The sequence below is a fragment of the Caenorhabditis remanei genome, chromosome V (assembly GCF_010183535.1).
Source record: "Caenorhabditis remanei strain PX506 chromosome V, whole genome shotgun sequence".
In the NCBI taxonomy this organism is placed as follows: domain Eukaryota; kingdom Metazoa; phylum Nematoda; class Chromadorea; order Rhabditida; family Rhabditidae; genus Caenorhabditis; species Caenorhabditis remanei.
This window is the reverse complement of record NC_071332.1, coordinates 9,722,781-9,739,671: the sequence shown is the minus strand read 5'-3', so window position 1 is coordinate 9,739,671 and position 16,891 is coordinate 9,722,781. Positions and strand designations below refer to the sequence as shown.

General features: G+C 37.2%; 4 protein-coding genes across 4 annotated transcripts; 2 read left to right on the top strand and 2 right to left on the bottom strand.

The window, feature by feature from the left end:
* Positions 1-1,967: 1,967 nt before the first annotated feature.
* Positions 1,968-4,414, bottom strand: GCK72_018589 (uncharacterized protein; the record flags this gene model as incomplete). The annotated part of the gene is made up of 2 exons (XM_053732640.1): positions 1,968-2,205; positions 4,251-4,414. The coding sequence occupies 2 exons, from the start codon at positions 4,412-4,414 to the stop codon at positions 1,968-1,970; spliced, it is 402 nt and encodes a 133-aa protein (XP_053581553.1).
* A 3,536-nt stretch (positions 4,415-7,950) lies between these two features.
* On the top strand, positions 7,951-9,882 carry GCK72_018588 (uncharacterized protein; the record flags this gene model as incomplete). Its single annotated transcript, XM_053732639.1, has 5 exons — positions 7,951-8,021; positions 8,283-8,367; positions 8,467-9,149; positions 9,248-9,531; positions 9,593-9,882. The coding sequence occupies 5 exons, from the start codon at positions 7,951-7,953 to the stop codon at positions 9,880-9,882; spliced, it is 1,413 nt and encodes a 470-aa protein (XP_053581552.1).
* Positions 9,883-10,081: 199 nt separating this feature from the next.
* Positions 10,082-11,951, bottom strand: GCK72_018587 (uncharacterized protein; the record flags this gene model as incomplete). Its single annotated transcript, XM_053732638.1, has 4 exons — positions 10,082-10,172; positions 10,870-11,001; positions 11,224-11,291; positions 11,943-11,951. The coding sequence occupies 4 exons, from the start codon at positions 11,949-11,951 to the stop codon at positions 10,082-10,084; spliced, it is 300 nt and encodes a 99-aa protein (XP_053581551.1).
* Positions 11,882-16,462, top strand: GCK72_018586 (uncharacterized protein; the record flags this gene model as incomplete). The annotated part of the gene is made up of 12 exons (XM_053732637.1): positions 11,882-11,926; positions 11,981-12,160; positions 12,205-13,140; positions 13,223-13,297; positions 13,361-14,248; positions 14,653-14,982; positions 15,029-15,256; positions 15,306-15,569; positions 15,614-15,703; positions 15,747-15,930; positions 15,980-16,155; positions 16,241-16,462. The coding sequence occupies 12 exons, from the start codon at positions 11,882-11,884 to the stop codon at positions 16,460-16,462; spliced, it is 3,618 nt and encodes a 1,205-aa protein (XP_053581550.1).
* Between the last annotated feature and the right edge of the window lie 429 nt (positions 16,463-16,891).

The window sequence follows — 16,891 nt, the reverse complement described above, 5'->3', positions numbered from 1 at the left end:
CGATATTCTGATATTTGACCGAAATATTTTCCGGGAGTGTCTAGGAAGTTCTGAAAAAATCTAGAACGTTCCGAAATTTCTGGAAGCTTTTGGAATTTTCTGGATTTTCTTTATCTAGCGGCCGAACTGGCTCAAATTTTTGGGGTATTGTTTTAAGGTGCCCGGGGTGTCACTACCAAAGAATGGACCCCGTATTTTAAGTTTGAGCCTATTTTTCCGATTTTTGGGTTACTGTAGCTACAGTACCTCTTTAGGGGTATGGCAGTAGAAAATCTGCAAAGTGTCCCAAGGAAAAGTACGGGACTACAGAGTTAACAAATTTATCAACATACTGCATCAGTGGAGATCTGAACCTTTCAAGATATTCAGGTTTGACTGTTAATGTTCAAAACTCTGTAACTGCCGTAATCCTACAGTAACCGGCCCAATTTTTTTTGGCTGTTGTACTAAGGGGTCAAGGTTGTTATCACCCCAGTCTGGTCTCCCTCGTTCTGTTTGGAACACTTTTTCATTTTTTGGGTTACGGTAGCTACAGTAATCCTACAGTAATCCGACACCTGGGGTTCAAAAAATTGAAGCGCTCGGAGGTTCATGGGTATACCCCTAGACATCTTTTGAAACGGTTCAGAGAGAAAAACGTTATTCTGTGAGAAGCGTTGGACGGACACATACACAGAACTATTCCATTAGTAGGAAGAAGATCTCAAATATGCATATCCAATTGAAAAACAATCAAAACTTTTTTGATCTGATTACTGCAGTATCATCCGACCGATCTCCATCATTCCATTTTCAGGATCAACCGAACGGACCCTTCGTAATTCGAGACATCAAATTCCTAGATGGCGACTGTACGAGTGACACATTCCTTTAACTACTCCGTAGTTCATCTTTGTTCTTATGAATCCCTTTTTTGCCTAAATTAATCTGTTCCTGCTCTTCATGGTACTCGTGCCCATCTTCCTCTTATTCTTATTCAGCTTCTTCTTCTTCTTCTCCACCCCATTGTTGCGCACTCTTTTTCATTGCGCAACAAGATAGAGAGAAAGGAAAAGAGAGTGTCTGGTGCTTTTTGCTCCTCCTCCATCTTTCCTCTTCCTCTTCGGAAAGAGCTCCTTTTCTCTATCACAAACTGTGCGAGAGGATGATGATAGGTCGATGGCGGAGAGGCTTCTTCTTCTTGTTCCCGCAACTCTTTCTCCTGTTTGTATCAATTTCTTCAATTTTCCTATTTGTCTTGTAAGTGTTTCCTCTTCTTTCACTTGTGATCAAATACAAATACAACTGATATCGCAGTTTTTTGAATGTATCAAAGAAGAGTGGATCAGATAAACTTGATACGTGACGGAAGGTAGAAATGAGCTCACTTTAGTTTCAGAGTCTGGAAATATTAAAACTCCGAACTGTAGAGCAGAAATGCACTTTCAGGTAAACTGTTGGGTAGTTGACAATTGGAAAACAGATTCTCACTGCTGGATTTCGCAAAAATTCGAAACCCATTTTTGTGGTTATACCGCCACGAAACTCGATATTTACGTTAAATGATCAATCACGGTTTGAGTTGAATCTTTGGTTATAGGGATCAAAGATGTTTGTAAGATAGTTTCAAATTTACAACCCGACAATAATTGATTTGATCTGCATAGGAGTCCAGGCCTTATTAAACTGAAAGTAACATTTTTCATAGACTTCATTTTGAATCTAGAACAAGTTGATCTATGGAACATCTACCAATTGAGATAACTAGGAAATTTTGCAGTCTTCTTTCAGTTATCCAACCTTTAACAACTTTTAAAACAGCCACAGAATAAAGTTTTGAAGAGAAAAAGTGAAACTCGGTGTCTCGGTGTCATCTAATATTTCTCTGAATTACCAATGAACCATAACTTCATTACACATTAGTCTAACAAGCAGAGAAAAAGATAACGAGACTTTGAAAGTGAAGAGAGAAAAGTGAAAAACAAACATTAGTTGTTTCTGTATCCATTCCACATGTTTTTGACGTAATTAATTGGTTTCGCATAGGCAGATGGGCTCCGAACAATTAGCATAAGAACAACTAATACCAACCAAATCCTTTCTTTCAGAGTAGAATGTAAACCGCCGAAAAGTTTGAATCGAATGCGACAGAATAAGGGATCATACAATGCAGCTGCATTCAATTCACCTTCTATGATCAACAACGGTTTACTTTTGGCGGTGAGTCTGAGATCCTTTGAAGGCATTGAAGCAGACTAATGTGGAATGAAATACACGGAGAATGATTTGATTATTCTGGTAGATTTCATCACGCCCAAATGTTTTTTTTTCATTTTGCATCCAAATTTGGATTTGAAGATTTTCTTCAGCTTCATTCTCTCCCAAAGGCCCTATTGTTCTTCGAATTAGTTGTGAATGACAAGAAAGAACAAAGATGGTTGTTTGAAGGGAGGGGGAGGAGAGGGTGAGAACTTTTTCAGGTCGAATGAGCATCTTTTTTGTTAGTCTCGTTGAGGAATGAGTGACGAGTAATACATTTTTAGTCACTAGACCCCCATTGGTGCTCAGATGTCCCACTCACTATGAAACTGACCGAGCAGTTATTTTTTCCTAAATCTGTTATGGTTTAGTAGTCCAAAGTTTTCAGAGATTTTAAGATTTTCCCTTCATCCAGAATAGTTTTTTTTCGAACAAAACTATCAATTCTTGGTCTAGAATATTGTACTGAAAATGTGAACTTCTCAATTTAAATTCTGAAACTCTAAATTTGACATTATATATGTGTCATAGATTATGAACAATGTAACTTGAACCTTTTAAATGTTCTAAATATTTATTTTCTGACAAAGAGAAAAGTTGATGTTCTTCTTCTCCAACATCTTATGTTAATTATGTGAACATCTCAAGAACTTGCCCCATTTTCAATACCAATTGTTCTCTCAATTCATTCAAAAGTACTTCATAATTTCATAATTTCAGGATTTCAACAATACGAGTAGGGAAACAAGAGAAAGTTACGAAGAATACAAAGATGATATTGATCATTTGCTGGAAGATGACCTAACTTTTTATGATGAAGGATCTGATACGGCTGCTGGAGACATTGAACCGAAGCCAGAGCCAGTGATGAAACAGAAAGAAGTCACGATAGAAAAAACTGAAGAAGTGGAGGAGGAAGAAGAAGAAGAAGTTGAAAAAGGTGAAGAGAATGGAGGTGAAACTGAAGAATATGAGGAAGAGGAAACAGAAGAGGAAGCTGATGAAAACGTTGTGGAAGAAGCTGAGACTACAACAATAACTACAACAGAACCACCTACGACGACTTCTGCACCAGAAGAGATCACAGAACCTGAGGAGGAAGAAGATGTCAAGTAAGTTAGAGGGTGTCATCAGAATGAAACTTGACACGTTTTGTGGGAAAGTCCTAGAACCTTGGATAGCTAGAAAACCTACGTAGAGGACGTCAAAAACGGAGTATGAATTACTCTTCTCTCCAATGTCTTTGCCCTTCCCATTTAATACTGACCCTTCCCAAAAATATCCTGTCTTCTTCCCTAAAAACATTATCTCATATAAGATATTTGCTATTCACAATCGTTTTTTCATCGCCTATTCCCAAAGATTCTTCTCAGATTTCTCTGGTCCCAAACACTTGGTTCTCTATAATTAGTATGTGGGTGTGTACATATAAAGAAATGTAATCGGTGGTTCGTAAGTTCAAAAGTTATTTCTTACCCACAATTTCTTTTTTTCTGCTTCTGCGACAAGGGTCTGCCCCCTAGTTAAGTGTTTGTTTGTGCGAGAAGAATAGGTTCTTTTAGAGAGAGCCACCACCACCTTTGCCAAAGCTTTTCGCACTTATTTTCAACGTATTGAGATACAAATCGTCACTTATTTGATCTATTGATGAACTTTTACTGTATTTTTTCGGAACTTTAACCCTTTGACAGATGATTTTATAATAAAAACAAACAGCGTTCATCTTGGCTTATTGTAGACGCACGAACCTCAGTATCTTTATATGATTTGTTTCTCATTGTTAGCTCCATCCAACCAATTCTGCCAGAAAATATTTTCTCTATTATAGCTAGTCACATTACTTTTATATTTCGTTTTTTGCTCCAGAAAACCCCCACCATACTGAATGCTTAGACATGTGTAGCTTTAACTGAGAAAGAAACGCCTTATAACAGTTGAACTATGTAGTAACACAAGTACACCATTTGGAATGCTCAATCATTTATTGATGATAACGGACAGAAGGCGATCACTTGGCATCGAATTTATCGAACATCTCGTCGATCGTGTAACAGCGACCCTCGTAGCAAACCGATTCATAGTTGCATTGGGTGCTCGAGCGGCAACGTTTACCGCGAGCCATGATTGGAGACGTGATGGCGATGAGGACGAAGACAAGAAGAGCCAGAATATTCATTCTCAGTAGAGAACGGAAGTATCCTATGATTTTCTGTGATTTTGAGGGTGGCTTATATACTATTTTTCACGGGAAAGAGGCGGTGGTATGCTGCAAAATCAGCATAGAAGCATGGGAACTTTATTGTTTTCGATTTGCATATTGATGAAATGATTCAGCGATATGTGAGATACTGTAGCTGGTGATCGAAAATCAGTAAGTTTGATTTCTAACAGATCGGAGAATGATACACAGTAGAACTATGAAAACGGACCAGTTTGAGAGACTGTAGATGACCCCTCGGATTGGAATGTTTCTCAATCTCGCAGACTTGGGAGTTATTCAAAAAACAGAAGCAATAAAATTTCAATTTCTTGATCTCACATCCAATAACACAGTAGAACTATCAACCCCCTCATTCCCCAAATTCTAATTATTACTTGGATCTTTGTCCCGAAGAAACAAAAAAAACGACATCATTCACGAGGGTTTTCTAATAATGCCAATTCAATGTAATTGGTTCCTAATTGAAACTGAACGAACAGACGAAAAAAGTTGGATCGCGTGTCAACCCACTTCCTCGATTTTCTTCTTCGCCTGTCACAATTTGAAGAAATTGACTTGTATGTATCAAAGGAAATATCCATTTTGGCTCATCCACCTGCCACGTCATAACAATCATTTTGAAGTTAAATGAGTCTTCCGTTCGTTTTCTTTTTTCTCTTCTTCTTCTCCTTCATTTTCTCTTTAGTCCATTCATCCTATCTTCTTCTTTTTTCTTTTCTTTTTATATAGCCAATTAGCAATGAAATCAAAGCAAGGTCAGTGTCTATCCGATCTATTCAATCTCATCATCATCGAAATACTTCATAATGCTCCACACATGTTGTTCTTTCTTTTCTTCTCAAATTTCTATTATTTCTGATTTTCTTTTCGAAAAATACGTCATCTAGGACTTTCCTTCATTGAAGCATTGTGGTTGGTCTTTCCATTTTTTTTTGAGGTTTCATTTTTATTGAACAATTTCGATTGGTCTTTCGTTTTGAGCACCTCAATTGGAGGTAGCTGGTTAAACGTTTCCATGGAAATTCCATTTTTTTTTGGTTTATTTCTTCTTTTCGAATTTAAATTCAAAAGAACATCTTTTATTATTAAGTGGATCACTCACTTCCTCACAGGAAATTCTAGGTCTAGAGAATAACAAAATCTGAGAAATATGAATAAATAGTTATTACAATTGGAGTCCGTATGAATTCTCACAATATCACAATCTGAAATTTGTATTTGCCAAAAATCGAATATTGATACTCTTCAACAAAATAGTGAATGAAAATGAGAATGGTTTAGCTATATGAGGTCTTCCTCGCTTTGGTATAAATCATTTCCTTCGTAATTTACCTTTGTTTTTATCAGAGCATTTTCAACGATTTGTTGCTCCAAAAACCTTCCGATGTAATACAGAAACCACCCATAAATGGATCAGTCATCTTCCAATTAGATCATTCATTCATTCCGGATATTTGCATCAACTTGAAGAGAAGAAAATGTTCTTTTTCCAAAATAGTCTGAATCTCCACCCCCACTTTTTTATTTCCCAATGTGATTCCGTTCTCTGTCACAGTCAATTTGATATCTCCTCCTTTTTCAACAAATTTCCTATCTTCTTTTACTTTAATTACTCTTTCCTTTCTCAATTCTAACAGTCTTTTCGAATCAACAAAGACTAAAAATTGCGGAAAATTGTCACAAATCATTGGCCCAAAATGAGAAAAAATGTCAGTTGATAACACAAAACCTGTCCTCTTTTCATTTTTTGAAGTTTTTTGAAGTTTTTGATGCTTTTCGAGAGCTTCCTCCCATCTTTTCGTTTATTGTTATTATTCGTCTGTCCACAACCGCCACCGACGTCTTCTGATTCTTCTTCTTCTTTCTTTCTTTTTCTTCTTTCTTTGTGTCTGTCCACAACACACGAACACCTTTGCACACCCGAAAATCGAGTTTTTAAAAGATAAAGACTTTGAAAGGGTAGCTCTTTCCTGTTTTTTTTTTGAAAAGACACGCTCCGTTAATTTTCTAAATAATTAGAAAATAAGTATGAAAAATGTATCATCCAGGTGTTTTTCTTTTTTTTTCAACTGAGGACGTGTTGTTCTATTTTCAGATTTTTGAGTAACAGAAGAAACTATGAAGCTATTGAACTAGTTCTTCTAACAGGGTCATTTGTACTTTTTCTAAACTTCTTTCACTTCCCGATTACTGAGAGAAAATCCAGACATCTCCTTTTTCGAATTTTTCAATGCAGACCGGAAACGTTTATAAATTCTTCTGGAATTTTAAAGCTCCCATGAACTAGACATAACTGCAACAATTTCTTATCTTCAATAAGTTTACTCTATAGTTTTATTGCATTTTTCAATGTTTGCATATGTTTATATTTCAGATGAGAAAATGTATTTCCTTGTTCTAGAACTACGTTTTAGTTCGTCTCCTGTGTTTTATTCTTTGTTCTCGCTTCATAAAGTTTGCACCCGGATTCTCCAAACTTGGTCAGTTAGGTGCAATTAGGAAATCTTTGGAAGATTCTAAAAGAGAACCAAAGATTAGACATTCTCAGATTTAGAATTGAAAAACCTGAATTCAAACTGATTCTTAATCTGAATTAACGCAAAAGTAAATGTACTTGATATAGTTATCGAACAGGCTCTTATTGTGTTTGTTCTTTCAACAATTTAGAATCTGTTTCCATTGAAGTTTCCATTGAAGTTTCGAATCACAAGTATTTTTCAAAGCCTGGGGCGTTTTGTTTATTTTTTACTCGTTATGTTGTGGTTCGTTTTGATGTAGTCCAATTTTCTAGGTTTCATATATCCACCTCCTCAATTTGAAAAGTTTCCGTAGGGTGTATCCTTCCAGCGACTATAATTTGAAGATCCCAGATAAAGGACTTCCTTTTTCTTATTCTTTTCAAGCGATCTTTGTTATGAAGTGCCCTCTTTTCTATGTTCATTCATTATTCTAACCAAATCTCTTCCTCATTTTTAACATAAAAATTCAATGTGCTTGTACTACTTCTTCATATTCTACTTCTTCTACCACTACTTCTTTTTTTTTCATAAAATTTTCATCCCGTTCTCCCACGTTCTCCACTTTTCCAATCTCTCCACCATAAACCGCATTTCTTCTTCTTCATTTTCCTCTCGTTTGTTTATAGTCCTTCATCCGTTTTTTTGGTAGTGGTGGTGGTGGTGCAAAGCTTATCCTCTCCGTTTTTCTTTCCTTCCAATCACTTCTCACTCCTCCAATTCCGATGGGCCATTTCTGCCCGCAGGCCAAATAACTTCGGCGCCATCCTACTTTTCCCGTTGCTCACCTTCTTCATCTCCTCCTTCTTTTTCTTCTATTCCAGTATTTCTTATTCCGACTATTTTCTCTTCTGTGAGTGCCTTCCCATACCTCTAAATGAATTAGAAGACGTCGTCGCCACTACTACGGAATCCGAAAAAAGGAAAGGAGCAAAGGACGAATAGTCTTCAACACCAAACGTCACTTCTTCCAAAATGCCCTCATTGATCAGCAGATTCATCGTTTCAAGTCTTCTACTTCTAGGCATTCATGCTTACCATTCTAGGTACTGTAACTCGGAAGTCTGTTCTTTGTTCTCATTCAAAACTATTGTTTCATAGTTTTCATTCAGTTTCTACACCCACCTAACTGACTACAAACAACTCGGTAATTTGAGATGAGTGTTTGTAGATCAAACAGTCGCCAAATACTTTTCATAAAAACTTTTTCTACAAACTAAAGTTTTTTTACACAAAAGTTAAAAGTAGGAGATGAGGGGTTGAGCTTTAAGAAGAAGAAGCCATGTAATTAAACAATTGATTTTCAGACCGAAATCAGAAGAACTTGCGTCTAAGATTGACTACGATGATCAATCGACCACATTGGAATCAATTGCCAGGATATCAGCACCGGTCAGTCAGAGGAAAACCAAGTACTTTTAGATGTATCTTGAGACATCCTACTTACTGTTCTTTCGAATTAATTTTATAAAAACTCTTTTGTATTTTCAGCCACACGTTCCCATCGAACAGCCTCAAACATCCGACACAGAAATATTGGAACATCTTCTGACACGTGGATACGATCACCGAGTGAGACCTCCAGGAGAAGATGGAACAATTCATGGAGGACCTGTAGTGGTTACAGTCAATATGCTTATTCGAAGTATTTCAAAAATAGACAATGTAAATATGGAATACAGTGTTCAACTGACATTCCGTGAGAGTTGGGTCGACAAAAGACTCAGTTATGGTGTCAAAGGAGATGCTCGACCAGATTTCTTGATTTTGACTGCTGGACAAGAGATCTGGATGCCTGACTCGTTCTTCCAGAATGAGAAACAAGCATATAAACATATGATTGACAAGCCAAACATTCTAATCAGAGTACACAAAGACGGAACAATTCTGTATTCCGTTCGTATCTCACTGGTTCTTTCTTGTCCAATGCATCTACAATATTATCCAATGGATGTTCAACAATGTTTCATTGATCTTGCTTCGTATGCATACACTACAAAAGATATTGAATACATCTGGAAAGTGGAGAAGCCAGTTCAATTGAAAGATGGCCTTTCGAGTTCGTTGCCATCCTTCCAGTTGACGAACACTTCGACTACTTATTGTACCAGTAAGACGAATACAGGTGCATATTCCTGTTTGAGGACTATTTTGTCGCTGAGAAGGCAATTCAGGTGAAGATTATTATTTATATATTTTAAGAAACAAAACATGAAACATACTAAGCGATTTGGACGTCTACAATTTCCTACAGTAACTTTTGAATTTTCAGTTACTATCTACTCCAGCTGTACATTCCATCTTGTATGCTTGTCATCGTCTCCTGGGTCTCATTCTGGATCGATCGAACTGCCGTTCCAGCTCGTGTCACACTTGGAGTCACAACACTTCTCACAATGACAACTCAATCTTCGGGAATTAACGCAAAACTTCCACCGGTTGCCTATATCAAAGCAATCGATGTTTGGATTGGTGCTTGTATGACATTCATTTTCTGTGCTCTTCTCGAGTTTGCGTGGGTTACATACATTGCAAACAAACAGGATGCAAGCAAGAGTGAGTTTCAGAATCTAAGACTCTGAGTCTTTAGGATTGATTTCATGAAATTTGTTTTCAGGAGCACGTCTCGATAGAGAGAAATCAGAATTGCCGTTCCTTCAAAACTCGCATAATGACGTTTGGGTTCCAAGAGAAGTTGCTGAACAAGAGAGAGAAGTGATGACAGTTCGATTGAATCGTCGACAGAGCAACAGCTTCTGGAAGTGGATTAAAACAAAAACTGAATGGAACGACAAGTCGAAACGGGCGGATCTTATATCTCGAGTGTTGTTCCCTGTGCTTTTCCTCACTTTCAACATTTCATATTGGACACATTACGGACAATATGGTGTTGCCATCAGTACTTGATATTCTAGAAACTAACAAAAATCTATCGACTTTTCTAATATCTTACCGGTGCCCTCAAGGATGAATCAAAAAGAAATCAGCAATAAACAAACTTTGAAACTGTGAATAAAGAAGGAATCTGATATGAAATAAATATGTTTTATGTATCATAAATAATATGTCAAAATGGAAGATGAGATTTGGGAATGAGAATCGAGAATCATTGTTTTGCCTTCGAATCGGCTAGTTCTTTCCGGCATGAATCAGCCAAGAGCTGTGTGTCGACTTGGTCTGATGGAAGTTGGACATATCTGGAAGCAAATGCACACATGAGAAAAACAGTAAAGACATAGTATAACTCAGAGTTGCAACGGGCCGGGCCGGGCCGAAATCAGAATTTCTCCGGCCCGGTTTGGCCCGGATTTTCAGTACTAAAAAAATTCAATTTTTTTTTTCGAAAATTTTCCAATTTTTAGGCAAAAAAATTTTAAAGGGGGACACAACTAGTTCTAAATTGAGGGTTTTTGATATGAATCGATTCAGAAAGCCAGGAAAAATATACATTTCTTTTGGTTTCATGTCTGAAAATGCGTCTAAAGCGAGTTATGAGACCTCAAAATGTCAAAAATCGATGCTAGTCGTGCACTTTTTCAGTACATTTCAATAGAAATTCTCCTCGTCCTACACGTGAAAGCAATATTTTCAAAAATTTTCAAGAAAAAATTCGAAAAATGAACATTTATGAATGCATTTCACGTTCAGACGAGGAGAATTTCTATTGAAATGTACTGAAAATATGACGACGGGGAGCGATTTTTGGAATTTTGAGGTCTCATAACTCGCTTAAAACTGATTTTTTGATATTCTTGAGAAAAAATTTGGAAAATTTTCAGATAAAAAAATTATTGAAAAAAAAATTCTAGTGAAAAAAAATTCAAACATTCAAATCCGGGCCGACCGGGCCGGCACTTTCTCGGCCCGGAATTTTGCAAGTATGGCATAACTCACCTGACTACGGATCCGCGGATGAAGCAGTTCTTCACTGAAACCATGTGTGGGAAACGTTCTGGATCGGAGACGGTGATGTCTGTGAGCTTCATGTTGAGATATTGATCTACTGAGTGCAGAGTTCCGCAGATACTGAAATATTTTTAATTCGTGATTCGTTAGGCAGCGAGAACGTTAGGAATTCTTCGTAGAAAAACGGTTCTGAGAGCTATCATAAATAGCATAAATGTACGAATAGATTTGTTTCAAAAAGGAAAAACCGAACATTTTTAAGTTGCATTTTATAGTTGTCTTGCCACAAGCCAGGAAATCAGTTGCCTTATTTTTAATGAAAGAAGTGAAATTAAAAAATACCTCAAATCGTTTTTGAGCTCAATGACGACATCTTTGCCCACCAGAGACTTGAAGAAGGAGAAGAAGAGCTGAAAAATAAAATTTGAAGTATGAAATATTAGTTTTATCGACTTTTTTATTGTAATATTTCAAAAATTTCCGAAATGGGAAAAGATACTGAAAAATAAGGACTACTATTTGAAAAGCTTACAGTTTTATAAGTTTAACTAGCTTATACAGATTCGAAGAAAAAATAGAGCTCACCATTATCTGATCCTGATGTTGAATACGTCGAGAGACTATAAAGAATCCTGAGTTCTGACGAAAAAAAATTGTTCAAAAATTCAATAAACAACACGCAGTGCGTTATTTCGGAGCTTCGTTGCGAGTCTCGTCGCGGAGACGCAGAGAAACTCGGAGGAATCCGGTTAGTTTAGTGACCAACAGACACCCACTTGCCAGTTTGTTTTGCGCTATGTTTGAATCATCTTTCGAGACAGAAAACGAAGAAAATGCGCCGGTTTTGTTGTCACATCAATGCTTTTCTCCTTCTATTTCCTTTTTGTGTATATCGATCTTATCTCTCTTTCATTACATTATATATCTTATTTAATCACTGTTCCATTCAATTCACCACGATTAATTAAATCGTCTGATGACCTGTTGTTTTCCAGAACACATGCTACAAAGGTTCAAAAAACAAGTTTCACAGGTCGCCAATGAAGTAAGTTCATTCTAACATTTTTCATATGCTTTATCGAAAATCGTGTACTTTCAGCTGGATGGCAGATTGTCGAATAGCAGTCGAGCTAGCGTATCAAGCCAGGATTCTCAATCACAGCCTCAACAAAAATCTGAAAATGAACAAGAAATTGAGGGTTTTCTATGCCCGATTTGTATGATTGAGCACGGAAGTGCTGACGAGCTGACTGCACATTTTGAAAATAAACATGCTGATGTAAGTTTCCTGATTATTATTTTAACCCCTGTTAAAAGTTTAAGACATCTGCAAATCGGAACCATCCGGAGTATGCACCACCACAAGCAGCTCCACTCGCATTCGGTACCAAAGATCAAGAGATTGAAGAACTAAGAATAAGAGTAACTGAAGAGAAACGATTTGCTGAAAGAATCAAAGAAGAACTTGACAATATCAAAACAGTTATGGCAAATGCATCAGATGTGACAGAAGACGAAATTCCATATATGGCTCAACAAATCCAAGTTCTGACTGCAGATAAGGGTATGGTGACTCGGCAATTTTTGGAATTGGAAAAGGAGAGTGGTCAACAGACACGAGAACTGCAACAAGTTAAGCAGGAACGAGGCGATTTGATGGCCAAGCTGAAACAGCTGAGTGTGAATTTGAGGGAGTTGACTGATGAGAACGAGACTACTAAAGTTGAAAGAGAAGACCTGAAAAGAGAGTTGAAGGTAGCAAATTCCGACGTTGTTCGCTATGAAATTGAAGTGGCACGCCTGGAGAAGATGCTCGATCAAAGGCCTTCTGAAGATGATGTCAATGTCCTCCGAACGGAACTTGTCAATGCTCAAACGATTATGGATTCAATATCTCAGGAAAAAGATATTGAAATCAAGGAACATTTGAATTCAATCCGAAATTTGAGTATGGAACGAGAGAAGCAACACGCCATCAATGAAAACTTAGAGAAGAAAATTTTAGAAGGGGAAGAGACAGTGAAGCAGTTACAAATTTCTTATGATTCCCAATCAGATGAGTTGAAACAGCGAAATGAGAGAATTCTTCAACTAGAAGAACGAATCCAGGAGAACGTTTTCGAATTGGCTGAAAATCATCAGCTAGTCAAACGACTCCAAGATAAAGTCAAAGAGGCTGAAAGTGGTGTTCAATTGTTTTCCGGAATCAATAATTCTAATGAAGAAATGATAAATAGTCTAAAGGCTAAATTTGAAAAGGTTTGTTTACGTTTACGAATTTGACAATGAAACTCGATATGTAATTGGTGCAGTCTATCAGGTCTATAAACATTATTTGCAGAATTCGGCCGAACAGAAACGAATGCAAACCGTTTTCGATGAGAAGGTCGCCGCCCAGGGAGAGAGATTGAAATCGGTAAGAATTGGATTAATATAAAAATCGAAAAAGGAACTAGTCAAGTGAACGATATTTTTCTAGATGGAATTGTCGAATTTGGATTTGACAAATGAAATGTCTTCGATCTCAACTCTTCTGGATAAAGAACGTACACTCGTTGAAGAAAAGAATGCAGAAATTTCGGAGAGAGATGCATCTATCAATGAATTGAGGGAAAAACTAGCAGAAAGTGAGAAAAAAGCCACAAAATACAGCAACGATCTGAAAGAACAGACGACTCTCGTTGAGAATCTTACTCTTCAATTAAATAAAGTTCAAGAAAATTCGAAGGAACTGATGGAGAAAATATCCACAGGAGAAGGCGGTGCCAAGATGGCTATTGAGCAAATGGAACAGGAAAAAGAGAAGTTAACGAAGGAACTTCAAGAACTTGCCGAGAAGAACAAGAAAGCTTCAGAAGAGTTTGAGCATAAGATCTCAGAATTAGAGAAAAAGTTGAGAGAGGCGGAAGCATCCAGGACAGACAAAGAACAGAAATGGAAACAAGAGAAGGAATCATTTGAACGAAAAATCGCGGAAGCAGAGGATGAAATAAGAAGAAAAAGTGAAAGATTTGTTGAAATGGAAAAAGAAATGGAAGAGGATCGACAGAAATCCAGTGATAGAACTTTGAAGCTGAAGGATGCACTTGTTAAATCTGAGAAAGACCTTGAGACAGTAAAAAAAGAAAGCGAAGAACGAGACAAGGTTGTCAGAGAGAAGGATGCTCATTTGGAAGAAAACAAGAAGAGAATTGAGGATGCTGTTCAGAAGTTGGAGGAAGCGGAGAAGAGAGCAAGAGAGTTGGAAGCTTCTGTTTCCAATCGAGATTCTGCTGTTTCAACGAAAGATTCAGAATTGGCTGAAATGAAGAGCAAATTAACGGAGTCAAACTCATTCATCGAAGAATTGAAAGTGCAGGTAGAGAAGGTCAGCTTGCAGTTTTTGAAACCCTTCGAAATTTCTGTCTAATAATTATGGTTATGTCTTCTAACAGCATTTGAAAGCTTTTAGGAATGTTTAAAACTGACAACTTGTAAAGCAAAATTAGAAAGTTCACCGCAAAAACTAATTATGCTTCCATAAAAACAATTGGAAAATAATGTATCTACCGAACATTACATGAAGTTCTGAGAATTCTAGATGCACGTCACCCAAAATCCCGTGTGCTCCAATCCTTATTTGGTCACTTCTTTTCTATCGCCCTAGTCAACGTCTCGTTTTGTCCGTCGTTCCCTCATCTAACTTCCAATATGACCGGCTTCCGCTAACCTCGTTTACCTGTTCGCTCTTCCCAGTTCATAGTGTGTCTGTCTTTTTAGTATGTGATTCAGGTGAGCAGTGAGCTGGCAGAGAAGCAGCAAGAAGTGGAAAGTCTGATGACCGAAATGCATGAGAAGGAAGCTCATTGGAAGACAAAACGAGATGAGTTTGAAGCTCAAATTGTTAGGAATCAAGAAGAAAATGAGGAAGCTTCCACAACACTTAAATCTCTTCAAGATCAATTAACAAAAGAGAAGGAAGCTTTATCAGAAGAAAAGAGTCAGTTGAGTTCATTCAAATCTCAGCTAGAAGAGTCGAAAAATGAAAATGAAAGACTTCTACGATCAGACGAGGAAAAGGCTGAAGAGATCAATAAACTGAAGTTATCGTTATCTAATTCGGTAAGACCATTCGACAAAGTCCCAGCTCTGATTCCCTCAGTTTCAGAACCACGAACGCGAAGAACTCATTGCTACAACTGAATCGATTCGATCCGAAAATGAGAATCTAACAAGCAAAGTGCAAGCTCTAGAAGACAGTAGAAAACAAGCGGAAGAGAAGAACTCTGCGAATGTTGAAAGTCTTATTGCTGAAAAATCGAGACTCGAAAAAGAAGTAGAGGAGAGGGAATCTACAATTCATTCAATTCAGGAAGCGATAGAATCAAAAGATAATGTGAGAACGTTAAAAGACGGTTTTCCGGTAATGAAGAAAACTTTTTTAGGAAATTGAATCTCTGAAGTCAACATCACGTATTGTTGAAGACGAACTCCTTTCAAAGATTTCATTGATTGAATCTTTCAATTCGAGAATTGAAGAATTCGAGAAAGAAATGGCAAGTGGAAAGAGAAAGATCGAACAGTTGGAAGCTGAAAAGGCGGAAGAAATGGAAAAGTTAGTGATCGTCAGTGGAACACAGAGCCAGAAGCAAGAGGAAGTAGAACAACTGCAGAAAGAAATGGCTGAGAAGAGTAAAACGATAGAAAGGGTATGCTCAGAATACATCGTATTCCTTCATAAAATTGTTTTCAGATGACATCAAGCAAAATTCAGTTTGAAGCTATGTTCACTGATGTACAACAAACTCTCCAGAAGGAAGTGAATGAGAAAAATCAAGAAATTGTAAGTTTTCATAGTTAAAGCATTTAGACAAAACATTTTTCAGGAGAAACTCATGGAACGAATAGATAGTCTTGAGAGTTCAACTCAGCAGAAAGTTGAAGACTTGGAGAGCAGATTGACTCAAAGAGAACGTCTTGTCGAATCCCTTGAAGCCGAAATGGCCGCTGTGAGAAATGCAGAAAAAGAAAAACTTGACGAGCAGAAGAAACTAAAGGAAGAATATGATGGTAAGATTCAAATGAAGCTCTGAAAAACAGCTTGATTGTTTTTCTTCAGAACTGAAAAAAGCAGAAGCAATGTGGCAAGCCGAAAAGGATATGCTTATCGAACGGTGTCTCGGAAATGAAAGTGATATCGAGTACGAGAAAGAGAGAGCACAAGAGAACAAAAGACGGTTCGATGAAGCTTTGTCTGCGATGCATGAATTGGGAAGAGCTAATCAGTCACTTCAGGTATGAGCTTTCTTTTTGTGAACCTATTATGAATAAACGGCTAGAAATTATTGGTCATTGAAAATAATACACACGATTAATTCAGATCGACGCTGACCGCTACACTTCACGAAAATGGCTCGATGATGCTGAAGCGATCAATTGCACCGAGTGTGGAAAAGTGTTCTCACTGACTGTTCGCAAGCATCATTGCAGAGTTTGCGGAAAGATATACTGTAATCCATGTAGTTCAAAGTCTGTTCGAATCGCCAGTGCAAAACATCCGGTCCGTGCTTGCAATCATTGTTTCGCAGAATCTCAAAAATAAGTTTGTAGTTTAAAGTTAAGTCAATATATGCAAACATTACTAATTATTTATATGTAAAAAAGAGTTTATTTATTTACAAACCTCAAATGTTATATATTTATTTAATTAGCTAATTTATTTACCCCATCCCACTCTTCCCCGATATAGTGTTATGTGCCACTTGACAAACCCCCGCCCCAATCCAATCAAGACGCTCACGAGTTTCAGTTTTACCAATCCCGATACTAGTTCAATATGTGATAAATTGCCATTTTTCTTGTTCTATTATTGATGAATTCATTCAGTTTATATTTATTTTATTGCCCTTCAGTTGTTAACACTAAAACCATCATCTTGGGTTTCCAAGATAATCAATCAAAAAAGTTTCGAGAAAATGCTGCTGCACGGATGTTTGAGGTCTTTCAGGGAGTGGTCGGAAGTGTCGTAGAT